At 36.6% G+C, this 27,912-nt stretch overlaps 1 protein-coding gene across 2 annotated transcripts in view; it reads left to right on the top strand.

Moving 5' to 3' along the window:
* The first annotated feature begins 324 nt into the window (after positions 1-324).
* LPAR4 (lysophosphatidic acid receptor 4) overlaps positions 325-27,912 on the top strand; it is a 250,495-nt gene continuing 222,907 nt past the window's right edge. Inside the window, exons 1-6 of one of the 2 annotated variants that reach the window (XM_081125084.1) lie at positions 325-652; positions 1,593-1,738; positions 2,931-2,980; positions 3,942-4,043; positions 9,768-10,927; positions 25,045-25,137. In XM_081125084.1, coding sequence (XP_080981210.1) covers positions 9,844-10,927; positions 25,045-25,137 — 1,177 coding nt within the window. In that variant the 5' untranslated portion in view covers positions 325-652; positions 1,593-1,738; positions 2,931-2,980; positions 3,942-4,043; positions 9,768-9,843. Of the gene's footprint in view, positions 653-1,592; positions 1,739-2,930; positions 2,981-3,941; positions 4,044-9,767; positions 12,241-25,044; positions 25,138-27,912 lie in introns of those variants that run through there. The other variant, XM_081125085.1, reaches the window with a different exon arrangement.

The raw sequence follows: 27,912 nt of genomic DNA, 5'->3' as shown, positions 1-27,912 counted from the left end.
ATTTGGTGGTTTGTCTCTTTCTCCTCTTTAGAATTGTAGAGGGGTAGCAATCCTGCAGCAAAGACAGGCACACAAGTTTACTCTGTGGATTAACTGGTTAAGAAAGACACTTTTTATATTGTCAAGTAGCACTTAAACTGCTAATTCTTGACGATGAAAACTACTTTTCCTGGGCAATGCTCTTTAAGGAAAAACTTCAGTCCAGGGATTGGTGACTAAGGGAACGATGGAGCACAGGGGATTGGGCGGTGTCTCGGCTTCCAATAATGCCTCCTTATCCAATGAAAAGCATTTCCTATTGAGACCCCCAGAAGTTCCCCGGGCCCTCAGTTTCGGCCGGGAGTTTGGGCCTTTTCTTGTGTCCTGTTTGTTAAAGGCATGCCTGCTACAGCATTCAAGAGAGCCATTTCTTAACAAAGGGAAAGAGATAGATGTAAATAAGCTCACGTTTTCAGAATGAGCGGTTTGTTGTAAGAAGCTGCGGCAGCCCAGAGTCTGCTACTTTGGGCTGGGCTAACCTTTCCCTGTAAAAAAAAAAAAATAATGGATTAAAATATGCACTTTTAAAGTGCGAGTTGCCCGTTCACATGTTTATTAGCTAATTTTCTACCTGCATGAGCACACTGTCTCATCTAGCACACTCTTTCTTGGGGTAAGTCTCTTTGAGAAAGATTTGATTTGGGTGTTTGTGGATGGGGGGGTGTGGGAGTGTGGGCGGCGTAACAGACTTCAGTGGAAAAGCTTTGAGTGTTTGGCGAAAGAAGTTAGATTTCAGCTTTAAAGTGCTAAACAGATCGTCGTGTGGAATGGTGAAAAAAAAAGCAAGAATTTATGTTGTTTTGGCAATGATATTGTTTCAGTGGAAAAGATACAGGATTTTCAGGTGGTTGTTTTATGTAAACATTTGTGCTAGAGAGCCGAGTTAAAATCACAGAGTGGAGTTTAGAAATTCTTTGGTCAGCTTTATATTTCTTTGGTTTACAATTAATTGTGAGCTAATGTGGCTCCTATTATGGCGGTTTCTTCTAGGAAAACTATATGGGGCATGCTTTGATGCTTAATTGATTTATGGAGATTGTGACATTTGCTATATTGAATAATTCATGAACTTAACTATAAAGGAAGAAACAATTCAATAAAAAACTAATTCTGGCATAAATTGAATTTGCTATTATATGTGAAATTAATTGCTGTTTTTCATACAAATGTAATAATGTGACATTTAAAATTCTCTTCTTGCATAACCTGAATATTTTTGCAACTTTTAGCAACAAGATCTTGTTGAATTGATAAATATTGTATTTTAGTTACTTTGTTTTAGGAAATATAATAATGTAATTCATCATTATTCAGCATGGACAAAAGCAGACAAATCCAAATCTTAGAACATTTCAGAGGTTGTTTGGATTATTCATTTTGCTACATTACCAAATGATACCGTCTTTCTTTTTCCTTGACTAACATGAAGACAACAATAATAACTGAAGCTCCAAATTATTCAGTGGCTTTGAAACATGTTTATTTTTCAGAACAAAATTCTAAACAACATATCCTATCAACACAGATTTTTAAATCCTTTTTCCTTGTCACAGATGAAAAGTTTACTCCTGCTAAAAAGGATGAGTTCAGCTGATAAACTTGATGGCGTCTACACTCTAGAGCATCTCCTGCCAATCAGAGATGCGAATGAAAGCCCTATTGGAACAATCAGACCAGCCTTTCAGAATGTGTACTCTCTGTAAGTTAAAGAGAGACTGGGATGATGGCCTAACAGCAACACTTAGGCCAAGCTTAGCTAGAGCTTCATTTATTCAGTTCCCATTGAGAGAAAATGCAGTGAGAATTGTTGCCCTTGCTGTGGTGTGGTCAGGGCTTAATTGTGTAGTTGCCTTTTTTCTGTGTGTATGGTCATCATGTATTAGTCTGCTCTTGGCCTTCTTAATCCAGAAGAAAAAAAACACACACACCTATAATGTATTTGTGAATATTAGTACTGAAAATTGGGAGCTTAATATGAAGTTACCTACTACTGGGAATCCAGCCTTATTTTTAGTAGATAAGTAATTTTATCAGAACAATGCATAGGATAAGTATTCTACTGATTTATATAGTTATGTTTTATATAGTTATGAAGTATTTTGATAACCTTATATTTTGAGGAAAGAGGCGACTAGGTGACCAGAGAACAGGTAGCAAAGGTTGAGGATTAAACCTAGACAGTTAAAGCTCACGTGCTTACTGATATGGGCATAAAGACAGCATATGAGAAAAATGAGGGCATTAGGAAGACTTCTTGATCTGTGATTCTCAACTTCTGGCACTAATTAATAGTTTTTATTTCTGATATTAAAGTTTTCTAAACTATATATGTTGACAGACATTTTGGTGTTCATTTTGCAATAAATACAAATATCAAATTATTATGTTGTACACATAAGACTAATATAATGTATGCTAATTATACCTCAATTAAAATAAATAAAATAAATCTAACAATAATTTCATTGAGTCTATTAAAAATTAATTCCCCTTACCTCACACTTTGAGGGATTCATTTTTTTTTTTTTTTGCAATGACAAATGGGAACAGGTGAAAACAACTGACTGAAGGGGTCAGTGAGGCCATGCCATAGCATCAGTTGAAGGTTGCTGTCAATTAAGGCAAAAGGTGGAAGGAGACAATGAATTAAGGTCCAAAAAAGGATTGTGACTTGCTCTCACACAGTTAGCTAGTGATGGGGCTGGATGTGTCTTTATTGAATTAATAACAGTTATGAAAACTTCTGGGTATTTGAAATTCCAAGTTTGCTTAGATTTCAAATAGTTTTCTTTATAATCTGTATCAATTGTGAAAGCCATAAAAGAAAGAAATGTTAAAGTTTCTGTCTTGCTTTAAGATAAACCAGTAAAATAATATTCATTTCATTCCAGGAATACTGCTCTCTGGAGGAGTGTGAAAATAAATTCTCCTTAATATTAAGGTGATCTCAAATATATTTTAAATTGTCTAATGATTTTATTATGTTTATTTTGGTTCTCTTAGATTAGAAAAAATATTTCAAGCGAGTTGAAGTATTATTTAGCAGTCTGCTTTGTTTAAGCCACCTTTGTTCAGAAGAGGGTGAGATGTGACAATAGTTTAAGTTTGGCACTAGCAGATGACTACTTTCTAGGCAGCAAATGAGTAGGGTTCAAATGTAGGTGCTACTTGTAAGAATTTTATTGCCAACTATTTCTGGTTCTGTACAAGTATTTTGTGTAGAGTTGTGATTTGAAAATGTTATAGATATGCTATCTCGGTTAGGTCCAGTGCATCCTAGTAGAGGCAGCAGTGACTGTCAGTGTGCTAATACCCAGTAATTGAAACCTAGCTCATATCACTATAGTTCAGGGGAGAAATAAATTTAACTGGTGTGCGAGTGCTGGTTGGAGACAAGACAGTGAGGTCTCCACTTGTTGTTCCAGTCTTCTTTCCTCTTCCCTTATCAAAGCTCTTGCCAAATAGTAACAGTTGTTGTCAGGGAAAAAGAAAAGAAATAAAAAGAAAGAACAAAGAATCAACGTAACTTCAGGCCAAAAAAGTCTCCTCTGTTCAGTTATTTTTTAATTCAATGTATTACCTTATGGAAGTTGAGGAAGTATTTTTATGCCTTTTGTCATTAGTTATCTTTAAACAATTATAGGTTACACAGACTCATAGATTTTTTGCTTGTCAATATAACTAATAAAATATGGCACAGTAGTAACAGATTTTGAAAATAAAATGTTATCTGATATTCTGTAATAATGAAATCCAAAGCATTCAGATATCATTATAAAATATGTTGGCTCTCATTTACTTTGATTTATATCATATAATCCTTTTTTACCCTATGATCTTGACATGCATTTTATTGGAAAGCTCTTTCAATGTCACACTTTTGTGACTAATTCTTTTCACAGCATCCATTGGAGGAAATTCATAACCATAGTGCCTCCAGGAAGTTCATTGATCACCCAAGTCTCAGATAAAATTGGTGCCAGAATTTGGTTTGAACTAATGTGGTGAGTACCAATCTCCTGATAATAGCTTTCTCCATTATTTTTACTTTTATTCTTCAACTTTTTTTGTAACCAATACTTCCAACTTATTAAAGATTATATAATCCCCAAATCCATGAGAAGTTGTAATTGTTTATTGTAGTCCAGGCAATTTTGGTGTAAATGAATATTGATTCTTTGGTTTTAAGCTGTCTGTGCCACTGGTATATACCTTTTGAGATGGGAGACACAATTTTTATTCATATTATCAGGATCAGTATCCAAGAATATCAGATGAATCAGTATGCAAATTTATAACTAATTTTCCTGTTCAAATATGTGGAACATAGTTGAATTCCTAGTTGGCATGTATGAGCCCCACAGAAATTGGAAATGAGCTCTGTTAGGAACACCCAAAATTTTTCCCCAAAGATCTGAGGCTTCTGCTGAGATGATATATTGTCTCAAGACAATTTCATAATATTAGGTTGAGCAATTTCTCAGCAGTTTTCTTACTCTATGACTTACTGCTAGGGAAGATTCTACTTTAGTATGGTTGATGCAATCTTTGGCCCTCTCATGTTGAGTACTAAACCACATTATTTTTGAAAGATTAGACTCTGTTATTAGGTTAGTGGGAACTGGAGTATTTTTTTGGTGAAAAAAATCAAATTAATCACTGAGAATAGGGTTTACTCATATTGGGCCTGTGTCAATGTCCTGCTTTTCTCAAATAAAGTGTGTGTGTGTTGGGGGGGGGGGGAGGCAAAACAGCTATATTAATCTCAGTGCTAACCAAATTCAATGTAGAGAAGCCATTTTTAAAAGAATATTCTTATATCAAAAATAAACAAGGCTGTTGGTCTGTTCTGGGAAGGGATTAAGAAAAAAAACCTCAACCTCATAGACACAGACAGCAGTAAGGTAATTACCATAGGGAAATGGGAATGGGGGCAGGTAGAAGAGGGTAAATGAGGAATAAATGATGATGGAAGGAAACTAGCCTTGGGATGGTAAACACACAATCTAATATACAGATGATGTATTATGGAATTCTACACTTGAAACCTATATGGTTTTATTAACCAATATAACCCCAATAAATTCAATAAACAATAAAAAATAAGGCATATCAATCTAAATGTTTGATACATGGGGAGGCTTATTTGAAATGAGACCTGATACAGATCAATTTCCCAGCTCAGTTCTGGAGTGTAATATTTATCTATGGTTTCCTCCATATTTAATGTCATAAGGCTGGTTTGTGTTTTGAAAACTGTTATGAAACATCAACCAATGCATAGTTACATAAGTTGGAACCATGTCTATGATTGTGACCTGTTCTTGTGACTTGGCCTAGAACATTTTATTAAGAAGTCTTATCTGTTAGCTGCCATTCCTCTGAGGAGCAACAGTATGTATATATTCCCTATTACTCCAGCATGATGATTTTGATCTGTACTTTTTGCAACATTTTTGTATTTTTAGTTTATTTCACAGCTAGATATTTATAGGCAAAGATACAATAGGTTTCAGCTTCCTCTGAAAACCATTGTGTCAGTGTTCCTAAGCTTCAACCAGAGTAGAAAGAGGAAATGCTCTGGGGATCAGAAGCACTCTGATTTGACCTAAGCTCATGAAAAAAGGAGCAAAGCAAGATAATTTGAGTATACTTTGTCTTCAAGGCCTTATTTTTCTCTGGACTCTCTTCTGTAGGGAACAAAAGCAAGCCAGCTTTTCTAGGCTACAGGGCATATGTCAGAATTTAGAACTTTGTTTTTATTTTATTTTATAGAGCTTTGTTTTTAATGTATCATCTGAAAGTTTAGCATTAGTAAAGTGGAATAATTTAAGTATTTATTTTAATAGGGCCAAAAGTCTAACTCTACTTCCTCCAAAAGCCTCAAAAGATCCCAAACATGGTATATTTCATTAACAGAAATATTTTTAAAAAGAAAAAAAATTGTGAACACTAGTATGAACTGTCTGAATTGGCTCCATATGTGTAGGTCAGAGTTAAAAATTCATTGGGGGTCAGATTTCTTTTTGGTCAACCTCCAGCTGACCTGCTTCCTGCCCATTGTCAATGAAAATACATTCACCCAGCACTCAGACTCCTCTAGGTGATTAATTGTTGGAATAATTGGCTACAGTGGTCTTCACAAGACAATAGTCTAATGCTACTTTCAGTGGAAGATGTAATTAACTGCGTCAGCCTATTTTTTTCTTCTTGATCTCATCTGAAGCTCAAGAGTTGGCCCTTTGCCTCCATTCAGTGCACAATATGTTATCCATTTAGGAAAATCTAATGGTTAAAAACACTGTTGGGTTTTGTTTTGTTTGTTTTTTGTTTGTTTGTTTTTTGTGAAAAGAAAGGAAGCCAGTCCGAAAAGAGAACTTGTTTTTTGAATGTTGTTGATTCTCCTTCATAATCAGCTTAAGAGCCAAATACCTCTCTGGTTTTTTAAACCATAGCTCAGTGGGAAATATTCCTTTGGAGTACCCTCCTGGATTGTCCTATTATGAAAAAATTGTGTTTTTAATGTTGAAACTCAAGAGGGGCTCTCTGAGATATAAGGTACACATGGTGTAAGAATAATGTGTTGCAAATATGTAGTTTAGTATACCAAGAAACATAGAGTCATAGGTGTCCAGTTGTGTCAGAGGAGGGAGAAGGAAAAAAGCTTATATAATGTTTCTTTGTGGTTAGGTAGAACTGAATACTGGCAAGCACATAAACCTCTTCATAAGCCCTGTTGAATCTTCTTAACCTCAGCTGTGAGGCTCAGAGGTATGTTTATACAGGGAAGAGAAACTGTATAGCCAAGTTACAGAGTGAACCAGTGTCTGAATTGGAAATAGAACTCCTTGCTTCCAATGCTGTGTTAAGTCCCAGCACCACACCCTCACTGCTAGACAGCAAAGGTGCTGTGTGTTCAAACAAGGGAAAGCTATGAATAGGGCCTTAGTGGCAGTTTCCCATGCCCTCTCTTCAGGATTGAGACTGTAATGCTTTCTTGTCTGTGGTCCTTTCTCTCCCACAATATTTGATTACTCAAAGCAGCAAAGCAGAAGTATCAGGCATTTGCAGACTTCCTGCTGTGGGTATAGTGCATACATTCTGGGAGACATAAAACTGGATGGAAAACTGAGGAGACAGAGCTCACCTATTTCAAACACACCATCTAGGGCAGTGCAAAATAATACATACTCAGTGAGCTAGAAGCATGCTGTGTAAATGGGTCACTATTGGGCAGACTGGAGGAACTCTGGGCAGGGTAAAAAGGCTTCTATTATGAAAGCATGTTCCAAATCAAATAAACTTATTGGCAGTACTTATTATAGAAGGCAGGTGCAAGCAAATCACAGTGAATGAAGAAGCTTGGCTTTAATGTTGGGTTTTGTAGTCCCATAATTCTTTTAGATGGTACAACTATGTTAGATGGATATTTTGTACTGTTTTTATTTCTTTCAAAAATTAAAAAAGATCTCAACTAATGGGTAGTGACTTGGGGTGTTAAAAATAGTATATAAAGTGGTTTAAGCAGTTGACAAGTTCACCATTCTTTTTTGGTTTCTGCCATCCCATTGGTGAAACAACTTGCAGTAACTTGGGTCTACAGCTCCCAAAATATGGTATGAAATCCGTTGACTGATATTTTCTAGTCTCTTCTTGTATTTTTCCAGTCAGTTTCAGTGGTTTTAAGCATAGTGATTGCATACTGTACTTCTTCCTGAGAAAATGGAAATGATTGAGATGAAGCAAATACGGAAGATGGAATTGGAGTAATTGTGACATAGAAATAGTTCCCAAGGCCTTGAATACAAATTAGATGGCAGCACTGACCTCTCCTCAGCAACATTGTCTTTTATTTCACCATTTCTTCCCTCTTTCTCTCAATTCTCCTGTTTTTCTTTCTCTGCTCCTTCTTTTCCCATCTCCTATTCTGCTCTCCCCACCTATTTTTACTTGTTTCTCATCTGGCTTTTTCCCCCCATCCTGGACCTTGTTTGGTCTAGGTTCTTGCTTCTGTATATCAACGTTGCTTCTGGCAAATTTGAGCTGGGCTTATGAGATAAAATGGTCAGGAAAGAATATGATCTTAGTGCAGTGTTAGGCTCAGGGGAAGCACTTCATAAAGTTTTGTTACATAAGAATTTAGGAATAGCCAATTTCCAATTTTAAATTGAAAACTATAGCTATTAAAAATGACAACTTTTTGCTTTGCACCCTGTATTCTCCCCCTATAGGCACTGCAGTGAGTGAATTTATTTCCCCTCAAACCAGTTTTTTCTCAAGCTAAACACTGAAGTGACTTCAGACCTCTATAACTTTGACAGGCTCCCCCCTCCACTCCCTTCTTTATTGTATAAAAAGGATCTTTGACCTGTTCCCTGGAAGTTGGAAGTAAAGAGTGATGTTAGAAGGAATCACTTCAAAGAAATGCCTTTCACAGTTTAAAATATAATCATGTAAAAATCCATTACTGGCTATACCAGAGGACAAAGACCACTTTTATTCCGTATCCTCCTCATTGAAAAGAATTCATTCAGCTGCTACTTGTCTATAGTGTATTATAGAACATTCAAATGACAGTCCTTGTCCAATGGCAGCTGTTGATCTAGGAGGTTAGTAAAATTTCTATATGTACCTTTGAATGATGTTGGCCCAGATACCCAACAGAGATGATTAAGTCAATGACTGCCACATGTACAAGTGGTGGCGGGCAGAGGACATGTAACTGGCTAGGTCAGAATACATTTCACTTGTATTTACCAGAAAAACTATTGATCAGGGCCATCTCAGGAGCTGAAGGCATAAAAATAAGTGATGGAATGGGCAGTGGGAGAGGGAGAAAGAAGACATCCTAGGCTTAGGGTTTAGCATGAGAGAAGCTTGGAAAGGGGACCACAATCTGCAGGAAGCAAATGCTGAGATCATTATGTGAATTATCTCTCTAGAAAGACAATGTAATACAGTGAAAAAACTTTTAGCTGGAAGCTTTAATTAATGGAGGAATCCCTGCTCTGAACTTCTGTTTTAGAAGAAAAAGATAAATCAACAGTTGACTTCAGGAGTTGAGTCTCAACTATTTTAAGAACATATCCTGGAGGTCCCATATCTACTTGTGGTCTTGTGCAATAGAACTAATACTCAGACAATGAAGTTTAGCAGTATTGGAGAGTAGACAATACAATTTAGAGTATCTTAATCATCTGGTTAGGAATAAACAAAACCTGAATTCTGGTTCTGACTATATCATTTGTACATTCTTCCAATTCTCACATTATTGTAATTCTAAATTACATAGGCCACGGTTTCTGCTCCTGTGATATGCTGATCAATTCTTCTCTTGCGTACCTTATGGTGTTCTTGTGGGAATCAAATAAAACATGCTTTTGAAAGCTAAAAATTGCCATATAAATTTCAAAGTATTAGTGTTGTTTTAACTATCAGAGCCTCTTCTCCTCCCCTCACCACTCCCTGCCTTGGTCTGTCATGTAACCACACTACCTCATTCCTGTTAATTGTAATGTTTTAGTACTGCACTTATTGTATTCAGTGTGATCTCCCACCACTGTAACAGACTCTTATAGTAATTTTTAACATATGGTTGATGTTCAAGAGATACTTGTGAAACCAAATTGAATGTTATTTCCAATCCGGGTAGACAGAATATCTTTTACTCCACAGAAATAATGGATGGAAGGCAGACTTGATGATTCATTCCATCTTGTCTCCCATAGGAGGAAAACATTTCTTACTAGCCCCTAGTCTGAGAGTGGTGAACCCTGCAGCCAGCAGGCCTCCTGAAATAAATCCATGGGTGACAGAAGATTCAGTGACTTCCAATTCCAAGTTTTAAATTCAAGCCTCAGACCCAGGTTGGGCAATGCTACTGCCAATAATACTTGCATTGTTGATGATTCCTTCAAGTATAATCTGAATGGTGCTGTCTACAGTGTTGTATTCATCCTGGGTCTGATAACCAACAGTGCCTCTCTGTTTGTCTTCTGCTTCCGCATGAAAATGAGAAGTGAGACAGCTATTTTTATCACCAATCTGGCCCTCTCCGATTTGCTCTTTGTCTGCACTCTACCTTTCAAAATATTTTACAATTTCAACCGCCACTGGCCTTTTGGTGACACTCTCTGCAAGGTATCTGGGACGGCATTCCTTACCAACATCTATGGAAGCATGCTCTTCCTCACCTGTATTAGCGTGGATCGTTTCCTGGCCATTGTCTATCCCTTCCGATCTCGTACCATTAGGACCAGGAGGAATTCTGCCATTGTGTGTGCTGGAGTCTGGATCCTAGTTCTCAGTGGTGGTATTTCAGCCTCCTTGTTCTCAACCACTAATGTCAACAATGCAACCACCACCTGCTTTGAGGGCTTCTCCAAACGTGTTTGGAAGACCTATCTGTCCAAGATCACCATATTTATTGAAGTTGTTGGGTTCATCATTCCTCTGATATTGAATGTCTCTTGCTCTTCTGTGGTGCTAAGAACCCTCCGCAAGCCTGCCACACTGTCTCAAATTGGGACCAATAAGAAAAAAGTGCTGAAGATGATCACAGTGCATATGGCAGTCTTTGTAGTCTGTTTTGTACCCTACAACTCTGTTCTCTTCCTGTACGCCCTGGTGCGCTCTCAAGCCATTACCAACTGCTTTTTGGAAAGATTTGCTAAGATTATGTACCCAGTCACCTTGTGTCTTGCAACTCTTAACTGTTGCTTTGACCCTTTCATCTATTATTTCACCCTTGAGTCCTTTCAGAAGTCCTTCTACATCAATACCCATATCAGGATGGAGTCCATGTTTAAGACTGAAACACCTCTTACCACAAAGCCTTCCCTTCCAGCTATTCAAGAGGAAGTCAGTGATCCAACAACACATAATGGTGGTGAGTTAATGCTAGAATCCACCTTCTAGGTACGAGAACTGTCTTTAGATTCAAATATGGTTTTTCCTATGATTATTTTCCTACGCTATGAATAAGAGGAAAGATTTGGAGCTAATGATACTGAGAATAGATTAATGTACTAAATACACTCAAATACATTTATTTGAACATTTACTCTATGTGCTGTTTTGTTCAATAATTGTAGGTCAGATCTAATTACAACCACCAAAAGTAATTGCCAAACTCTTCTGCTGGGTTGAAATTTTATCGTATCACATTATTTAAGTGGCCAGTGGCCTTGACTTTAGTGATACAAAGATTACTTTCAAACTTTTAAAAAGATACTTTCCTTCTGAAAATATTTTGTAATTAGGTTGGGCCTATAAATATAGAACAAATTCAGGGATTATTTAAAAAAGACATTTTGTGTTACTACTGATATATTTTTGTTTGAATTGTTTTCTTTGAATTTTCATCAAGTTTATTTTAGCATAAGAACATATTTTAGCCCAAAATAATTAATAAAAAATGTATCCAATTTAAAAGAGCTGGCAATTTATTGTATATATGTTGAAAGCAGAAACATAAATTGTGTTTGCATAAATGTGGATGAAAAGAAACAGAAAATTAACTGAATTTACACATTTTCAGTCAGCAGCAGTGCCAGTTTTTAAAAAAATGTCTTCCTTTTTTATACTACATTAAGAATTTCATATGAAACTTCAAATCCAGAAAGCTGCTGAATTTGTGCCTAAGGACAGGTACACAATGGAAAATCACATAAAACAACAAATGTCCATTAAAAGTCTAAGCAATACCAACATGTTTTTCTTAGAATTTTCAATTTCTAATATTTCTTTTGAGGGACTGGTTTCTATAAAATATTCTCCATATGAAGTTTTGGAGCACAATGCAGCCAGAAAGCTGCTTCATTTGTGTATAGGTTAGGAGCACAGTGAAAAAAAATTAACAAAGTAATAACAAAAAATAAAACCAATGATAAGCTTTCTTAAAATTTGCATTAATTATTTGGGGGTGGGTGGGTAAGAGAGATTTGTAACTTTAAATTGCTTATTTTTTTCATATTAAATTTTAGAACACAGTGTAGCCATAGCTGCTGAATTTTCCCCAGGTTGGGAACATATAGAATAAAATACATAATGTAAACCAAACCTATACAAACAGAAAACCCAGAAAAACTACAAAACAATAGGAACAGCAAAACGTCTTTCTAACACTTGCATCAATATTTTATTTATTTTTTGAGGATCTTTAAATTTAAAAATTTGTATGAAATTTTGGAGTACAGTATAGGTAAAATTCTGCTGAATTTGTGCCCAAGTTAGGAGTGAATTTGAAAAAAATAAAGCAAAACAACCCCCAACAAACAAGAAAAGCACAAATAATTTAGAACTTGTATTTTTTTGAGCTTTTGCAAAACTTGCCAAATACTATAACTTTGATATGATGCTTTGGCTCGAACTGCAGGTAAGCACCCAGTAAAAAAAATGAAAATCAATATTTTTTTAAAAAGAAGAGGAAATATTTTTTGTAACTCACTAAAGCAACAAAAATCATTAAAAACTCTACTATTTATTGGATGAATCATAAATTTAAGAATATTAAGGCTTGTAAAGAAAACTGAGCACAATATAGCTTGAAAGGTGATATATTGTACTTATGTCAGAAGCAATGGAAATAAATACCACTTATGTATACCACACACACACACACACACACACACACACACACACACATAATTAAAACACTGCAAAACGACAAAAATATCTTTAAAATGGGCATTAGTCAATTTTTAAAATATCTGGATGATATATCAATTTTAATTGCTAAGACTGAAGTAAAACTGCCAGTAACTGCATTTTGTTAGCTGCTGAACTTGTGCAAAAGATTAAAATATTAAAAACCATAAAACAACAGCCAAACAGTAAAAAATTTAAAGCAAATATTTTAATCTCCCCTTTTTTCCCCTTTCTGATGGTACATAGATTTAAAAATATTAAGATTTTAAGTAAAGATTTGTAAGAATTATGCAACTTTAAGAAATTCTAAAGCTGTTCTTGAATTAAGAACTAATTGAAAAAAATGCTAAAATAGAATAGTAATAAAAATGAATTCTCAAAAATCACATTACTTTTTCCCTCATTATCTAAACTCCTAAAAATAATCATGAATTATATTGTCTTATGAAAACAGGTTATTGATAAAATATATGACATTAGGTTCAGTTAGATTCAATTAGGTTAAGTTAGGTTTAGTTCAGTTGTTAGGCTATGTTTTAAGATCAAATTAGCAATCAAAGTATGAATAATCTTTTTGTTTTTTCTGGTATTTTTTTTTTCAATTTCTTGTAAGTATAAACTATATGTGAACTTTTGTTTGTGCCCTTGGCTCTAAAAATTATGAAATTTTAGGGTGATGACACCAAATGGGATATGTTAACCAAGCTGACATAAAATATATTAATAAGCCAGTTTCCTTTTTTGTAACTTCTTTATTTAGCTTTGTTTAATTTTCCATATTTCAATTTATTTTTATTAATTTCCATTTTATAGTTATTATAACTTGGAATAATAAAAACATTTGTCATATGAAAAATGTAATCAAAATTTAATGTATAACTAAATGTAAAATTGACTTTTATTTTACATTTAAAAACAAAATCAGTCATTCAGTTATAATTGCAACTTGCATTTTAATTGCTTACTAAATGTAATAAAATACATTTGGATTATCTGGCAGTTATACTTTGTTCGACTGTTTATTCCACTGTGTCTTCATTTGTGACATTTTAAAAGAGGCATCTTTCCATTATCTTCCCTCCATCCTTTAAGAAAGAACTTTTTAAAGTATATTTGATCAGAAATAAATTCCTATACATTTTTTTGAGGCTGTCTGGAGACAAATGCGGAATTGCAAATGGAAAATCCCTGGGTTATCTTTCAGGGACTAAGCTAAAAGAATGAATACCACCTTCTCCGATTTTTTTATTTTGATATATTTGGGGTTTCTAGACAAACTGATGCTTGAATCTGGTTTCTTGGATTTGATGAAATATCCTAGGACAACTGGGAGACCTGAGGAAAGTCAGAGCAAACAGATTATCTGACAATGAGATGATTTAAGAGCTGGGTGACTGACTGGTTAATAACTAGAACAGGTGGTGGTCCCAGGGTGGCAGCACAGGGAATTCTTATTCATTGTCTTCATGCCTTCTAACTCTCAGGGAAAGCAATATTAACATCTCATAAACCACATTGCATATTGATTCCCCATTAGATAACAGCAAATGCTGCTTTTTTCTAATCTGATTAGCATGAGCAGCCCTAGGCTATGTTTAAAATTATAGAAACTTTGTCATTAGTGACCTTCTAGGCCAGGTCCTCCAAAAATGGGGATAAATGTCATTTGTTTCACATCTCTATTAATCTCCCTCCACCTCTGTCTCCACGCCCAGATTCCTGCACCTTATATTTGCTATGGTTTCCCAAACTTTCTGTTTTTCTTGTGGCCCTTTCCAACTTCTCTCTCTACCTCCTATAGAAATGCTGCTTCTCTGTGGACCAAAAAAATACATAAACCTCTGTCAAGACAGTGACAGGTTGAATAGATTTACAGTAAGGTGTGAATGATTGATCCATCTACCCACTACCCACTGCTTTTAATCCCTCCTTTGGTGTTTGAATCTTAGATAAGGAGTCTAGTTAATTCAGTTGACTGAGGAAGGTTAGGATGGGGAGAGATGGCTGCTCTAGTACATGGTAAATCATCTCTTGAGCCTCAGCCTCCCTCACCTCATGCCTCTGCACTGCAACTCTCTTGTCCTGCTCTCTTAACATTACCCTGCATACCACTGAGTCCATAACCTACACTACCTTTCTCCAGATATTTTTCTTTTCAAAAACTGTCCATGGTGACTTGGAACCTGTGTTCTCATTTCATATAGTCTTGAATTCTTTTGCCCAGATATCTCCTAATTCTTGTGGACTTGGTGAAATGGCTCTTAAACTAGAAAGCATTTTGTTTCAACAAGGAAACTAAGCAGAGTCCACTGAGTAAAAATTTCCTCTGTATTCAGGTTTCTGAAGAACTATGTTTTTCCCACTGGTTTGCTTCTTTCTCTCATCTACAAATGAAACTCTTCTCTCCCAAACATCCAGAGAGGCACTGAATCCAGGAAGATAGAAGAATAGAGCCAGTGTAAGGTCTGTGAGGAAACCCAGACAGGCTCTGATACTGGGGAGACTTGTGTGGCCATGGCAACTAGTTTTCCTTTACTTATCATGGAGGAGCTCCAACCATATAGATGAGAGGCTTGTAACAAAGGGTCCTCACTCCTTCCATTTCTAGTGCAGAGTAATCTGCTCAGCTTTTTACCTTTCTCATGTGGGTGGTACCCAGGCCAAAACTATGGGTCACATTCCTCATTTGGGATCCTGGGACTTCTGAACTAACCCCAGTTCAAAGCAGTTTGAGATTCTTGGAAAATAATTTCACTAGAAGTATATTTAGGAACCAAGAATTTATTTATTTACTTATACAAAAATTTTTTGAACATCAACTATGTACCAGACACTCTTCTAGGCTCTAAAGATGCAGTGGTGATAACAAGGGACAAAATGCTGTTTTATTCTAGAGTCAGAGCAGGTGAAGCCCAAAACAAATGATTAAACAAGTTTAAAAGTAATATGACAGATGCTAACTAGTGCTATAAAGCAAAATAGATCAATGTAAAGGGGAAAACATACTTGAAACTAAATCTCAGGCTCCACAGCAGGACTGATATAAAACTGTAAAGATGGAGGATTCCAAGATGTTGGCAGATTAAGTGGAAGCTACACTGACACTCTCCAGGATCAAACTGGAATTGCAACTAAATTATAGAAAGCCCACCCTGAATAATCAACTGAAGACTAGCTGGAGAGCACCCTCATAACCAAGGACCTAAAGCAAAGACTGCATAAAGACTGGTAGGAAATGGAGATACCTGAGAGGGCTGCCTGGGCTCCCACAGGCAGCAGCTGAATGTCCAGAAGGATACCTCAGCTGTGGGGGTTCCCACTGGGAACTCTTGGGCCTAAACACCATACTGGGCTCTCTAGCTCAGAGAACTAGAACTGAGAAAGGGGCCCACATTATATCTGGATGTGAAAAGCAGCAGGGTTTCTATCTGTCAGGGAGAGACAGCTGGAAATGCAAGCACCCTCTTAAAAGGTCAATGCACAAAGTTTTGTGTGCATCTAGTCACCTTGGGTTCCAGCAGAGGGATAGCAGAGTGGACTAAAGAGGTGTGAAGAGAATCCAGGAATGCTGGCTCTGGAGATAGAGCTCGGATGGTGCCCATTTGGACTCCTGTGCTGAGTCATTCCCCCATATTGCAGAGGACATCTTTCGCAGGCAGGCCTTTGCCAGCCAGGCAGTTTTTGCCTCGGGGGGGAGCAAAGGTTTTCAGTGGGAGAGATTTTCACCCATTGAAAACCTCTCACCCCACCCTGTGGAGTTTACTTCTTGCTGTGGTCTACAGCCTGAGGCTCATTAAGAGTCTTTGAATAACAATCAGCTTCTGGATGCTCTGAGCCTTTGCCTGGTCTGCTTCTGGACCCAGAACTTGGAAAAGCAGACGTTGGTGAACATCTTGACGCTTCCCAATGCACCCAGCTCCAGCGGAGGGAGCCACAACCTATGGATTGCCGAAAGTTTTAAATAAGGTACCTAAGCCCAGTCAAAAACAGTATCTGACATTGACCTGCACCAGAGATCATCCAAAAGACTAGGTCCTAGCAGATCTACCTAATACATAGAAACAAATCAAAACAGACAGCCAAAATGAGGAAACAACAAACAAAAAGCCATAAATAAAAGAACAAGAGAATTCTTCAGAAGAAGAGCTAAATGAAATGGAGATAAGTAATCTATCAGATATAGAGTTCAGAATACTGATCATAAAGATGCTCAGCAGCATGAGAAAAGATATGGAAACTCTGAAGAAAATTAAGACTGACATAGGAGAAATAAAAAATATATTAGAGGGAATAAACAGCAGATTAGGGGAAGCTGAGGATTAGATCAGCAAATTAGAAGACAGGGTAGAAAAAATCACTCAACTAGAGAACAGAAAAAAATAATTAAAAAACAGGAGGACAGTTTAAGGGAGCTGTGGGACAACATGAAATGTAACAATATTCACATCATAGCAGTGCCAGAAGAGGTAGAATGTAAGCAAGGGTTAGAGAACCTGTTTGAAGAAATAATAGCAGAAAACTTCCTTAACCTGGTAAAGGCAAAAGTCACACAAGGTCAGGAGGCATAGAGAGTCTCAAGCAAGAAGAACCCAAAAAGGCCCACACCCAGACACATCATAATTAGAATGTCAAAAATTCAAGACAAAGAGAGAATCTTAAAAGCAGCAAGAGAATAACAATCTGTTACCTACAAAGGAGCTCCCATAATGCTGTCAGATGCTTTCTCATGAGAAACTCTACAGGCCACAAGGGAATGGCATGAAGTATTCAAGGTAATGAAAAGCAAAGATCTGAAACCAAGACCACTTTATCCAGCAAGGCTGTCATTCAAAATAGATGGTGAAATAAAGAGCTTACCAGACCAAAAAACAAGGCTAAAGGAGTTTATCACCACCAAACCAGCATTGCAAGAAATGTTAAAGGGACTGCTATAATAGGAAGTGGAAATAGAGAGAGAAACATAGACATTAAGAATTAAAATAGCGCCCAGCCAGGTGTGGCTCAGCGGTTGAGCATCAACCTAGGATCCAGGCGATCAGGGTTCGATTCCCGGTCAGGGCACATGCCCGGCTTACGGGCTTGATCCCCAGTCGAGGGTGTGCAGGAGGCAGCCAATCAATGACTCTCTCATCATTGATGTTTCTATCTCTCTCTCTCTCCCTCTCCTTTTCTCCCTCTGAAATCAATAATGATATATTTAAAAAAAAAAAGAATTACAATAGCAATGCATAAGTACCTATAAATAACAACTTTAAATATAAATGGATTAAATGCTCCAATCGAAAGACATAGGGCAGCTGAGTGGGTAAGAAAATAAGACCCAAACATATATTGTTTACAAGGTACCTACCTCAGAGCAAAAGACTCACAAAGGTTGAAAAAAACACTTCTGGAGGGCTTTAAGGGAACAATTGACAGCAATACAGACCCAGTAGGGGACTTTAACACTTTATTGATTTTACTGGATAGATCTTCCACACAATAAAATCAACACTGAAATGGTGACTCTAAATGACACACTTGATCAGATTGATTTAATTGACATTTACAGAACTTTTCACTCCAAAGCTGCAGAATACACATCCTTCTCAAATGCACATGGGACATTCTCAAAGATAGACGACATGTTAGGACACAAAATAAGTCTCTACAAGTTCAAAATGATTGAAAACATATCAAGGATCTTCTAGGACATTTACACTGTGGAATACTATGCAGCTGTAAAAAAGAAGGATCCCTTACTTTTTGAGACAGCATGATGGGACTTGGAGAGTATTATGTTAAGCGAAATAAGTCAGTCAGAGAAAGACAAGTATCACATGATCTCACTCATATGTGGAATGTAATGGACAAAATAAACTGATGAACGAAATAGATCCAGAAACATAGAAGCAAGGAATAGACTGACAAATCTCAAAAGGAAGGCAGGAGTGGGTGGGTGGGAAGAGATTAACCTAAGAACTTATGTGCATATATGCATAACCCATGGACACAGACAATAGTGTTGTGAAGGCTTGGAGAGGGAACGGTTTAGAGTGGAGGAGATCAGTAGGGGAAAAAAGGGACATCTGTAATACTTTCAAAAATAAAGATCAATTTAAAAGGAAAAAAACTTAAAAACTTTAAAATTCATAAGCATTAAAAAGAGGAGGACTCCTCTGTCTAAATAAATAATTCAAATTATTTAAATAAAGCTTATGCTATACTTATGAATGCATCTAAGGAAATGCAAGAAAGTTCTGATTATAAAACATCACATTTTTAGTGTTTGTTTTTGAAGGAGTTATAAAGCACTGAGTTGTCCAATTTTTGTGCTTAGTCTGTTTACCTTTGGGTGTTTATGCTCTTGTCCAAGCTACAGAGACCACCAAGGCTAATGGAGACCCAGGCCTAGGCAACTCCAGTCAGCAAAGCTGATCATATCAAGGCCTCAGCCTCCTGTCTTCTGAGGTTTCATCCTGCAGCAAGAGGCTTGCTTGGTTTCTCTGTCTCTGTCTCTCTCCACCATTTTTTCCTCAGAAAAACATGCTCACAGAGAAGGATCTGAATGCTAATTCTATGCTAAAATAAAGCGGTTTAGGCTGGAACCCCAATCTGCTTTTCATACTCCCTTTTCCTACTCACTGTGTGAACTTGGTCAAGTCTCTTCCTCCCTCTTTGCCTGAGTTCCTCTATTGGTAAAGTAAGCAGATTTTTCTCAGTCATCTCTGAGGTTCCTAATAGTTCTAAGGCTGGTCTCCAAACTCATTGATGCTGAACCAGAAATAACAATACTTATTGATAATTTTGGTATGGATAAGGAAGTGCTAGACACTGTTCTAACAGCTTTATGTGCATTATTTCATAACAATACCATGAAAGGCTTTTGATTAACCACTATCTATAGATAATAAAACTGGGCCTCAACAAGCTGAGGAAGCTTAAAATAGTCATAGAGCTAATAAGTGGCAGTCTGATTTGATCTCAGTTCTGTGTGTCACTAAAACCTGTGCTCTTAATCAGTACTGCTTTGTCTATCCAGGACTATGAGTGTTAAGCACAAGGAATGCATTTTTAATGGTGAAACTTCAACCATTATAGGGAAGAAGAGGGAGGCTTTGGGGATAAGAGATCCTTCTGTTCTTTTGAGAATATTCCACAAATGTATGAGCCTACACCCACTTATACATGAGACCAAAGTTTGAATAATAACAATAACAATGTTAATGAATATATTTCAAATGCTCAAAATGTGCCAGGAATTAGCACACACAATCCTATGACCTCTTTTTATTTTTTTATTTTTATTTTTTTAAACTTTATTATTGTTTAAAATAATACAGATGTCCCTTTTTCTCCCCAATGACCCATTCCACCCGTTCCTTCCCCCTCCCCAGTCCCTCTCCCCACCATTGTCCATGTCCTTGGGTTGTGTATATATGCACATTAATTCTTTGGTTACTCTCTCCCCCTCCACCCACCCACCGTCCTCCATCCCTCTGACATTCATCAGTCTCATCTATGCTTTCATGTCATTGAATCTATTCTGTTCATCAGTTTATCAAGTTCTTTAGATTCCACGTATAAGCGAGATCATGTGATATTTGTCTTTCGCTGCCTGGCTTATTTCACTTAGCATAATATTCTCCAGGTCCATCCATACTGTCCCAAAGGGTACAAGATTCTTGTTCTTTACAGCTGCGTAGTATTCCATGCAAATTAAAACCACGATGAGGTATCACTTCACACCTGTATGACCTCTTTTTAAATGTAGCAAAACTGAGTCTTAGAGATCCTAAGTTACTTGTCCAAAGACATACAGCCAATCAATGGCAGAACCAGGACTTGCATACAGGCTGTTTGATTCTAAGCCCCCAATCAAGTACAATGATATTTACTCTAATGTGTAACAACAACTAACATTTACTGAATGCTTACTATGTATCAGACATTGTGCTTTGCATAAATTATCTTTTAATCTTTACAACAATCTTATGAAGTAGGTACTCTTATTATCTTTTTTATAAGTAAAGGAACTGAGACACAAAGAGTTAAGGAATTTGCCCAAAGTCTCATACTAAGTGAGTCTTTATGAAACCCAACACCTAACCATGGCCCACAAGATCAGGCCCTTGTCTATTGCCAAACCTCATCTCTGACTACTTTCTCCTTAATACTCAAAATCCAGGTGCATTGGTCTTTCTGTTTTTTTTTTTTTTTCAAAAAGTGAAGCTATTCTTGTCTTAGGGTCTTTGTCTTTGCTGTTCTATTTGCTTACAATACTTTTCTACTATGTCTTCATGAGGCTGGCTGCTTCTCATCATTCAGGTTCTTCCCTGATCTCCCATTCTACAGAAGATATACAGTTACTCTTATCTCTTTACCATACTATAATTTTCTTCAGAGCCCTCTCTGATATTATTCTTTTACATTTATATTTCAGTGTCTGTATGCATCACTTTCCATAAAATTTAAATTCCATTAGGGCAGCAATCATGGTGTTGTTGTTTTTTTCAGTATAATATCGAATATATAGTAGACACTCAAGTAAAAACAGTTGAATGAATCAGAGTGGTAGATCTGGGAGGAGAAACCAGATCTGCATGACTTTAGGGCTCTGTTCTATACTCTACTGCCTCTTGATTTCTTCTTTGAGCCTTTTTCCCCGAAGTGAAACATCTTTTCTAATTGCTTTATGCTAACTATCATCAGAACCTGAACATTGAATAGCAAAATATTTTTATTTTAGAGTACAATTGACAAAGTACATACCTAATTTCCTAAAAATACTACTTTAATTACCCTATCATTTTTTTACTTCTTAGTGTTTTTCAAAGTGTAGGGGTTTCCACATATCTTTCCAAATATTCAAGGAAGAACTCAAAGAAAGTTGACATATCTTGAGCATGTTTAAAACTCTTAAGCTATATTTAAGTCCTAAGTAAATAACTCCACCTTTCCTTTTGCAGTTTCCTCTCATCAAATTTGTACTTTCTGGCACTTGCTGGCATTTCTGAGTTATATATTAGACTGGAACCTTCAGTGCATATGGCATGTCACACAGCAAATAACATTCACTGCAGAAAAGTATCTTGTTACTAGTGATTAAAGAGGAAAAAAAACACGAAAATCTCCCATTATGTTCAGCACACACTCCCTTGGTTGATTTTCAGTCAATTTTTTTAGTAGAAACCACTGTCTAGCTATCAAGAGAACATGTTTTTACTTGAAAAAAAAAAAAAAGAAAGAAATGAAAAGGGAGAGAAAACTGCTATGTAATTGGATGCCATCCAGAAGGTGCATGCATAGTTTAACTGTAATAGAGTATAATGGTAGCCTTTTTCAAGGAGGATCTGGGGCCAGTGTTCACAGTTTTCTGTTTGCAGATTTACTGGGAAAAGTCTGTGCTGGCTTCTCAAATAAAATGTACTGCCATCATCATCTGCCAAGATGTTAACTGAAAAATCCATTATTTTTATATTTAATATATTATAAATTATATAGGGATTGTGTTGACTGACATGGACATCTGGAAGGTTGTTCAGAATTTTTCCCCTAGGTCAGGTAGACTCAGTGAGTGCCTGTTTGTTCATCAATGACCAATTATACATTCACAGAGAAAAGGTCTATTCTCAGTTGCTGGTCAGCTAACCTCAGAGGAACTGGCATGGCTGAATTTGAGAGAGGGAGGATGCAAATGAGCAGTGGCCATTTGGAATTTATATGGAAAATGTATAGCTGGCTGTTCCCTAACAGAGATGAATTGTGAGCTGGCCAGGACTTGAAGGACAGGCAAATCCCACATTGGTTAAGCAGAGTTAAATGTGTTTTCAGAGCTTTTTCTCACCTTCCATATTGGCTGTCTTTGCATACCAGAGAAGGTGATTTCCTGTTGAATACTGACCAGGAGTTAATCTAGTTTGTGACCAAAGTCTACAAATTTGCTCCCAGACTCATCTACAGAAATAAAAATTGTGAAACCAACGGCAATGCCTGGTTGGTCATGAAGACTTTATTCCACTGTTAATTTACCTGCTTGTTTCCTGCTAAAACGCTTCCAGCTAAGTTTCTTTCCACAGTTTTTTTTTTTTTCTAGACAAATTTTGACCTCATGTTCAGGTCTTAATATGTGGAGTGTTTGATACACCTCCTCCTAAAGCAGGGCATGCCTAGGGATTAGCTGTTCCAACAAACTGAGATGGATTTTCAATGAGCTGTTCATTCTGTCTTGCCTAGCCCTTGTGACAAATGGCATGCCTTTGCTAGGCAGTGAGCTGGGGTGGAGGCAATAGTGGGGGAAAAAAGGGTGAATGAAAAAACCCTTTCACTAATTTGAAAAACAGGACACAACAATTAAGGCTAGCCAAACATGTTACCTTTACTGAATTCACAGATGATGAATTAAAAACAGTGAAATTAATACCTTTTAAAAAGTCACTGAGTTCAAGAACATCAAACTGTTTTTATGACTCTAATGGTTTTAGCTGATTTTAAAAACTCAAACCATCATTTAATGATCAACTTCAATCTTTTTTAAGCTCTAAATGAAGCATTGTACTTAGAAATCCTGGCTGCCAATTTTGTATCTGCACTTGGAGCTTAAGGTGACTGTGAGTGGTGAGTGTGTCTGTTTCTGTGTGTGTGGTATGTATTTACTTCATATATCTGTCTATATGTGAGTATATATATAATAGGTTTCTTTTTAAACTCATGGTTGCTAATAGGAGTGCAATTTCAGCCACCTGATGACCACAAACAGTAGGTATTGTAAGTTCCACTTTTATGTGAAAAAGGTGTGAGGGTAGGCTTATTATAATGGATAAAATTTCATTTCCATTGTTTTCTTGAGAAACTGAAATATATGAGCTGACAAAATGGAGGTCAATAAAAAGATGGAGTACCTCCCATATATACAACTTCCCAATTGTATATATTTAGAAATACTGTAGCTATTTATCATTTATGTATTACTTATTATTAAAGTCCAAATTCAACCATCACTTCCTTTAGTTAAATCTTTCTTATTATCCTCAGGCAGAATTAGCTGGCTGTTTTCGATACTTAGCTACCATAACATCTTGCCTATAACTCTATTTTCCTGTCTTACATTATTTTATAATTTGTCTACTTCTATGTCTGCTTCCCTGTATGACATTTACCCCTGTGACTCTATTTACCTGGCAAATAGTGGGTACTCATTAAATGCTTGTTGTGTGAAAGAATGAGTGGAAAGGTATTACACTGCACATACTGCAAAGAACTCTAGGTATAGTTATCATATTCCTGAATCAATTATCAGGTCCTGTGCCTCATCAAATTATTTTTATGCTGGTTTGGGATATGAATGGCAGAGGTAAAAGATCTTTTGAAAAGTGAAGTATTTTAATTGGTAGGCTTTTCAGTTATTTACAAAGATATAAGACATAGGATATAATACTTGAAATTGAGTGCCCTAGAAAAACTGATGTGTATGATTGCCATACCTATAAGATCTGAAGAATGCTTGATGAAAGAGTGTGCATTTTATATGATAAATGTTAGCAACTCTACTATAGTAGGGGAAGTTTGGTGGTCCTGTTCCCTGAAGGAGGGGTACTGCACTGGAGATTCTTTAGACACAGACTGTGAAACACATAAATAAATGGAGTGAGCTCAAATGGCTTAGATTCATTCTTTGAAATATTTTTCACAGAAAAACTAAAATACATTATTTTCCCATCTATTTTCAACAATCAGTTAGCCACAGTCTTCTGAGGATGAAAGAGAAAATGAGGGTAATGTTTATTGAGTACATATTTAGTGCCCAGTACAGTTCTAAGATTTTAATATACACTATCTCATTTAATCCTAGCTTACAACCACTCTGTGAGGCAGGTATAATCACATTTTTAAAGTTGACCAAACTAAGGTTTGGGAGGGCTGCAATTGAGATTCCATGCTGCTCTGAATGACTCCAAAAAAGGCAGAGGTGGATTTCAAAGGCATATTTACATTAATTTAAAGTTAATCTACCTACTGCACTTTGGTGACTCCTAAACAAATTAAAGTAATGAAGATCCATATACTTAAGAAAAAATAAGTACCACATATTAAGCACTTTGATAGGAATTGTCATATGCCACACTTGATCCTTGTAACAATTCATTAAAACAACTCTGCAAAGTAGGTATTATTTTCCAGATAAAAAAACTGAGGTTCAGAAAATTTCAATAACTTACCCAGTCACATACTGCATGATAGCTTAAATACTTGTACAGACATTCACTTACTGTGAGTACTTGTGTATATTTTGAACCCACACTTGCTACTACTCCTGCTCTCACCGTGGAGGGGGGCATGGTTACCCCTTTTATGAAAGATTCCTCCTTTTTATCCTAGGGTTCAGGCAGTTCTCATCAGTGTCCAGGAGCACTCTTGGGCTCCTGAAAGTGGAGATTGGGCTGCTATCTCAGCAAGTAATCCAAAGTTTCAGTAAGTATGTGTGTTTTAAAGTAAATTGGAGATTGCTTCCAAATGTCACTGAGGAACTGGGGTGGCAGGGAGGGAAGGATAGAAAGGATAATTAGGGCTAGGCCACTAAAAACTAGCTAGTTATATTTTTCTCTGGAGGCAGCTTTATGAGACATGTATGAAGACCTTTATAAATGTGCAACGCCTGTATAGAGCAACACTTGCCTTTTCTCTCTCCAAAGCCTGCTCCTGGAATTCCTCCCACTGTGTAAATAGTTCATGTTTGCCTCATATTTGTCCACTGTTTCCCTCAAGGAGAAACAAAAATAATAGCTGCAGGTTTGTGCTTCACAAGAAACAAGTGTCTGTATAGTTCTAATTGTGGAAACATGCTCCTTCTTCCATTTGAATGGTCAAAAGAAAAGGCCTAGTCACACAAAGCACAAAAACAGAGCAGAGAACTGTGAAAGAAAAAAAAAAAGCATAAATATTCCCTGGATCCTCCTCTCACTAACTGCTCTTTACTCCACAAATAAGGAACTACCAACTGTTTCCAAGAAACTCCTGAAAATGTTGTTTTTAACCTGTGGAATTTGTATATTAAACTGTAAATAATGAATGCATATTCTGTTTTTTATGTTTTAATTTATCTTTATTGTTTAGAATGTTACAAATATCCCCTTTTCCCCCCATTGATCCTTTCCACCTTGCACCCCCCCTCCAGGCCTTCACCACACAATTGTCTGTGTCCATGGGTTATGCATATATGCATATAAGCTCTTAGATTAATCTCTCCCCATGCACCCACCCAGCCCCACCTTTCCTCTGAGATTCATCTGTCAGTTCCATGGTTCTACGTCTCTGGATCAATTTTGTTAATCAGTTTATTTTGTTCATTAGATTCTACATATGAGTAAGATCATATGATGCTTGTCTTTCTCTGGCTGTATTATTTCACTTAGCATAATGCTCTGCAGGTCCATCCAATCATGCTGTCCCAAAGGGTAAGTGATCCTTCTTTTTTACAGCTGCATAGTGTTTCATGGTGTAAATGTCTGAGAAGATACTTGATATATTTTCAATCTTCTTGAATTGTAGAGACTTGTTTGTGTCCTAATATATGGTCTGTCTTTGAGAATGTCCCATGTGCACTTGAGAAGGATGTATATCCTGCAGCTTTGGGGTGAAGTGTTCTATAAATGTCAATTAAATCCATCTGATCTAGGGTGTGATTTAGAGGCACTGTTTCCTTGTTGATTTTTTGTCTGGAATATCTATCCAGTGAAGTCAGTGGGGTGTTAAAGTCCCCTACTGTGACTGTATTGCTATCAATCTTTAAGTCCTCCATGTTTTTTTAGCTTGTGTATTTGTTCTTGAGTGAGTCTTTTGTAGACAGCATATATTTGGGTCTTGTTTTCTTATCCATTCAGCTACCCTATGTCTTTCGATTGGAGCATTTACATATATGCACATATATTCATCTGATCTAGGGTGTGATTTAGAGTCACCTTTTCAGTGCTGATTTTATTGTGTGGAAGATCTATCCAGTAAAATCAATAGAGTGTGAAAGTCCCCTACTAGGTCTGTATCGCTGTCAATTGTTCCCTTAAAGCCCTCCAGAAATGTTTTGTTTTGTTTTTTCAGCCTTTGTGAGTCTTTTGTTCTGAGGTAGGTACCTTGTAAACAGTACATGTTTGGGTCTTGTTTTCTTACCCATTCAGCTACCCTATGTCTTTCGATTGGAACATTTAATCCATTTATATTTAAGGTTGTTATTGATAGGTACTTATGTATTGCTATTTTAATTCTTAATGCCTATGTTTCTCTCTCTATTTCCACTTCTTATTATAGCAGTCCCTTTAACATTTCTTGCAATGCTGGTTTGGTGGTGATAAACTCCTTTAGCCTTGTTTTTTGGTCTGGTAAGCTCTTTATTTCACCATCTATTTTGAATGACAGCCTTGCTGGATAAAGTGGTCTTGGTTTCAGATTTTTGCTTTTCATTACCTTGAATACTTCATGCCATTCCCTTGTGGCCTGTAGAGTTTCTCATGAGAAATCATCTGACAGCCTTATGGGAGTGCCTTTGTAGGTAACAGATTGTTATTCTCTTGCTGCCTTTAAGATTCTCTCTTTGTCTTGAATTTTTGACATTCTAATTATGATGTGTCTGGGTGTGGGCCTTTTTGGGTTCTTCTTGCTTGAGACTCTCTGTGCCTCCTGACCTTGTGTGACTTTTGCCTTTACCAGGTTAAGGAAGTTTTCTGCTATTATTTCTTCAAACAGGTTCTCTAACCCTTGCTTACATTCTACCTCTTCTGGCACTGCTATGATGTGAATATTGTTACATTTCATGTTGTCCCACAGCTCCCTTAAACTGTCCTCCTGTTTTTTAATTATTTTTTTCTGTTCTCTAGTTGAGTGATTTTTTCTACCCTGTCTTCTAATTTGCTGATCTAATCCTCAGCTTCCCCTAATCTGCTGTTTATTCCCTCTAATATATTTTTTATTTCTCCTATGTCAGTCTTAATTTTCTTCAGAGTTTCCATATCTTTTCTCATGCTGCTGAGCATCTTTATGATCAGTATTCTGAACTCCATATCTGATAGATTGCTTATCTCTATTTAATCTATCGTTTCTTCTGGAGAACTCTTTTATTCGTTCATTTGGGGCTTGCTTTTTTGTCTCTCCATTTTGGCTGTCTGTTTTGGTTTGTTTCTATGTATTAAGTAGATCTTCCAGGATTCCCAGTCTTTTTGGATGGTCTCTGGTGCAGGTCAATGTCAGATGCTGTTT

Source organism: Miniopterus schreibersii, assembly GCF_964146895.1.
Source record: "Miniopterus schreibersii genome assembly, chromosome: X".
Taxonomy (NCBI): domain Eukaryota; kingdom Metazoa; phylum Chordata; class Mammalia; order Chiroptera; family Miniopteridae; genus Miniopterus; species Miniopterus schreibersii.
Note: the sequence above shows the minus strand (reverse complement) of the source record. Positions and strands in the feature narration are given on the sequence as shown.